The sequence below is a fragment of the Colossoma macropomum genome, unplaced genomic scaffold, assembly GCF_904425465.1.
Source record: "Colossoma macropomum unplaced genomic scaffold, Colossoma_macropomum, whole genome shotgun sequence".
Lineage (NCBI taxonomy): Eukaryota > Metazoa > Chordata > Actinopteri > Characiformes > Serrasalmidae > Colossoma > Colossoma macropomum.
Genome location: NW_023495078.1, coordinates 1 through 4,578, shown reverse-complemented (window position 1 = coordinate 4,578; position 4,578 = coordinate 1). Strand labels below are relative to the sequence as shown.

Sequence of the window (4,578 nt, the reverse complement as noted above, 5' to 3'; positions counted from 1 at the left end):
GTGATAGGGGCTCTTCCTCCTCACTTGCAGATGAACTTAATGCTCATTATGCTCGTTTTGAGGCTACCAACACCTCACCTGCTGAGAAACTCCCAGTAGATGAGGAGAGCTGCGCTCTAGCCATTCCCCTGTCTGAGGTGGTGAGATCCTTCAGGGCAGTTAACCCACGCAAGGCACCCGGTCCCGATGGCGTCCACAGCCGTGTACTTAAAGCATGTGCCAACCAGCTGGCTGAGGTTTTCACTGACGTCTTTAACCTCTCCTTAAGACTGTCAGTGATTCCCAAGTGCTTTAAGGAAACAATTGTTCCAGTCCCCAAGAAATCGTCTGTCACCTGCCAGAATGACTACCGCCCTGTTGCACTGACATCAACAGTTATGAAGTGCTTCGAGCGGCTGATCAAAGCCCACATCTGCTCAACACTTCCAGCCACCATGGACCCTCACCAATTTGCATACCGCTCCAACAGATCCACAGACGACGCCTTTGCACTAACAGTACACACTGCTCTCACTCACCTGGACAGAAAGAACACATATGTAAGAATGCTGTTCATAGATTACAGCTCAGCATTCAACACAATCATCCCTGCCAAACTCATTTCTAAGCTCACAGACTTGGGTTTGAACTCTCATCTCTGCAACTGGATACTGGACTTCCTGACGAGCAGACCCCAAGTGGTGAAAGTTGGTAACGGCTTCTCTTCCACAGTGACTCTGAGCACAGAGGCTCCCCAGGGATGTGTGCTCAGCCCCCTCCTGTACTCCCTGTATACACATGACTGTGTAGCCAAACACACATCTAACATCATCTTCAAGTTTGCTGATGACACCACCATCCTAGACCTCATCACTGATGGAGATGAAACAGCCTACAGAGACGAGGTCAGCGCTCTGTCAGAGTGGTCTCAACATCAGCAAAACAAAGGAGATGATCGTGGACTACAGGAAGCGGCAGAGGGGTGGTCACTCTCCCCTGTTCATCAATGGAGCCGAAGTGGAGAGAGTCGGCAGTGTGAAGTTTCTCAGCATACACCTCACTGATGACCTCACCTGGTCCCTCCACACCAACACTATTGTGAGATCTGCCCATCAGTGTCTCTTCTTCCTGCGCAGGCTCAGGAAGTTTGGTCTGCCTCCTCAGATCCTCACCAACTTCCACAGATGCACCATAGAGAGCTTCCTCACGGGCTGCATCACTGTCTGGTACAGCAGCTGCACTGCCTGTGACCGCAAGGCCCTTAAAGGAGTGGTGAGGATGGCAGAAGCCATCGTAGGCAACAGACTACCAGCCTTACAGGACATCTACCAGTCCCGCTGCCTCAGGAAGACCAAAAAGATCAGACAGCAGCCACCCAGCACACAGCCTGTTCACCATTTCGTAGCATACAGGCTAGGACGACCCGGTTATTGAACAGTTTCTACCCACAGGCTGTCAGGCTTCTGAACAAGCTGTGAAGCTGTGGGTCCTTCACCAACTACCATTTCACTCAGTCACTCTGTCAGCATTATTATTACATCATATCATCTCTGCTATGGACAATAACACCTTAACACTAAGCCACTTTAAAGAACAATAACACTGAGTCACTTAAGTCACTTTAAAATGTTTATGGCCTGTATATTTGTGCACATTTATCTATATTTGTGCATATTTTATCTGTATGTTCTCTATATTTTGTGTATATTTAATATATTTCAGTTTTTCTTGTAATTTTATTTTTACTTATTTACTTTCTGTAGAGTGATTGTCTGAGCCTCACCACAAGCATTTCAATGCATAAATGTCCTGACATGTTGTGTAAATGACAAATAAACTTGAAACTTGAAACATGAAACAACAATAATAATATTAGTAATAACAGTAATAATAATAATGAGAGTGTGTGCTTACAGTTCATAGTTCATGCCTTCATTAATCACCTGAAAGAGAGAGAAACAGACCACACACCTGATTTCTTCATGCTCTTTATATGGAACATCTGTACAGCTGTGTTGAGTTATATATGACTAATGACTTTATGAATGAAACAGTTTGTGTTTATGAGAGAATGAAAGTTTGTACAGCAGGTTTAACTGAACTCAGCTCTGTGTTTAAATGATTAAACACTGATAGACTTTTCTTGTGTGAGTCTGTAAAGAAGTGAACAGCTGAATAGAGGAGCTGCTGCTTTTAGCTCAGTAATATTTTAATAGGTTTTAGTTTAATGTTGTTTTTCTCTAAATGGGAGCTAAAAGAAAAGCTCACAGTGTTTGTACAGAGCTACGTACCTTTATTCATACACATCAGAGCCCTCACAGGACTGAATAGAGCTGTTAGAGCTGAGCAGATGGTGAATGAAGCAGTCTGGAATAATCCTGTTCAGCATGTAGAGCTGAGTAGAGCTGTAAAGAATTATTCCAGACACATTAAACAAGTAAAATCAGGTGTTTCCACTTGATTAGAATTAATCCTAAAATAAAGCCCAGCAGTTTGTAAACTGTGTCTTCTTAATAGCAGTGAACACTACAATACATTTACTCCTCAAACTCACCTTACAGACAATACTACAGCATCAGAGACTGTTCTCTGTCAGTTCATCACAGAACACAGCCTGACTCTGAACTCTCTCACGCCAGAGGGTCCGAAATCTAAACTGGATAAATTACTGTAGTTGTTAATGATTTTAATGGTAGAAATGTTCTAAACAGGTATCAGTGAATTTACACAGATTGAAGGCTGTGAATGTTGCTGTGTGCAGATGTTCACACCTGTTAATGTAAGCTAGTGTTTAGGGAGCTGAGGGGCAGCAGGGCTGTCACTAAAAACTGAGTGATCTACCTGTTATTTGACTCTTAAACTGCTTTACTGGAAACAGATAAACTAGGAAGCCTCATATAATCCATGAAAGGCGTGTAGTTTAATGTAAACCTTGTTCCTTATACAGTTCACAGAGAGATGTGTAGATGTCACTAGCAGAGCAGACTGTGATCAGTCTCAGCTCTCAGAACTGTTTTCTCATGTTTATATCATGTCTTGCTTTAGTTTTGATTGTACAGATTATTTTCTCTGATGTCGAGTCGACTCAGAAATATTCCAGGTTGTGATTTCAAATGTAAAAAAGTAACTATTATTCAAGTAGTTTTCCAATAAACTACTTATTTACTCTGACTTTCCTTACTTATTTACTTTTTAATGTCCTTCATTAATACTTTTATTTGTACTCAACTAAATTATGAAGTAAATTATCACTTTAGTAACAGTATTTTTACTTAAGTAGGGATTTTCAGCACTGTTTCCTCTCCTGTGTAAGTCAGTTGGTGAATATCTGCCACCTGCTGGTCAAACATGCAAGTGCAACAAACTGTCGTCATGATAAAGCAGGCGAGTCCACCTGACGTCACGCAGGAGAGACAAGAGTAAAGGGAGTTTCATCAACAGAATTCAGTTCTTCCAGCAGGACACAGTTTCCAGTTTGAAGGTTCTCCAGTCAGGAAACTCAGTTAAACTCTACAGATCAACTCTGAAGAAGCAGAAAAGCAGACCAAAGTAGAGAAAGTGAAAGTGGTAATGAGTCTAAGTTTCTTATTGTCTGTTACTGAAAATACATCCAGATGTTCAGATCATTTCTGTCAGTCACTGTGATCATTTGTTCAGCTACAGATTCATGATTAACAGGTAGAATGTGAAGCTCATCAGTCAGATGAACAGGATTGATTTCAGATACACATTTCATGAGAACACGTCTTTTTCTGTTGACGTTCAGTTAAAAGAAATATGCAATAGTGTTTATTAATCGACTAAATTTTTATGAATTGTCATCTCCTCTGTCAGTCATGTCTTCCTCCAGCAGTCTCCTGTCTGAAGATCAGCTCCAGTGCTCTATCTGTCTGGATGTGTTCACTGATCCAGTCTCGACTCCATGTGGACACAACTTCTGCATGGTCTGTCTCAAAGAGTGCTGGGACAGCAGTTCACACTGCCAGTGTCCAGTTTGTAAGACAGAATTCCCTACAAGACCTGAACTGTCTGTGAACACGTTCATCTCTGGACTGGCTGCTCAGTTCAAGAAGTCAGTTCAGGTCAAATCCAGCAGAGCTCCAGAGAAACCTGACAAATCTCAGGTTCTCTGTGACTACTGTGAAAACAACTGTGCAGCTCTGAAGTCCTGCCTGATCTGTATGGCCTCTTACTGCAAGACTCATCTGGAACCTCATCAGAGAGTCGCTCTATTAAAGAAGCACAAACTGATGGACCCTGTGGAGAACCTGGAGGACTACATCTGCCAGAAACATGAGAGACCCCTGGAGCTGTTCTGTAGAGACGACCAGACGAGTGTGTGTCAGTCCTGCACTGAAGGAGACCACAAGACTCACAGCCCTGTTCCTATAGAGGAGGAGAGTGGAGAGAGGAAGGTGATAAGCAGTGGTGGACTAAGTACACAAATCATGTTCTTCAGTTAAAGTAGAGCCCAATTTTACTTTTTACTCCAGTAAAAGTAGAAGACCTCTCTTTAGACCTCCACTTGAGTAAAAGTACAAAAGTATTTGCCTTCAAATGTACTTAAGTATCGAAAGTAAATGTACTAAAAGATTAATT

General features: G+C 42.3%; 1 protein-coding gene across 1 annotated transcript; it reads left to right on the top strand.

The window, feature by feature from the left end:
• The first annotated feature begins 3,177 nt into the window (after nucleotides 1–3,177).
• LOC118800995 (E3 ubiquitin/ISG15 ligase TRIM25-like) lies at nucleotides 3,178–4,457 on the top strand. The gene is made up of 2 exons (XM_036561165.1): nucleotides 3,178–3,546; nucleotides 3,814–4,457. The coding sequence occupies exon 2, from the start codon at nucleotides 3,816–3,818 to the stop codon at nucleotides 4,440–4,442; it is 627 nt and encodes a 208-aa protein (XP_036417058.1). The 5' UTR covers nucleotides 3,178–3,546; nucleotides 3,814–3,815; the 3' UTR covers nucleotides 4,443–4,457.
• The last annotated feature ends 121 nt before the right edge of the window (nucleotides 4,458–4,578 follow it).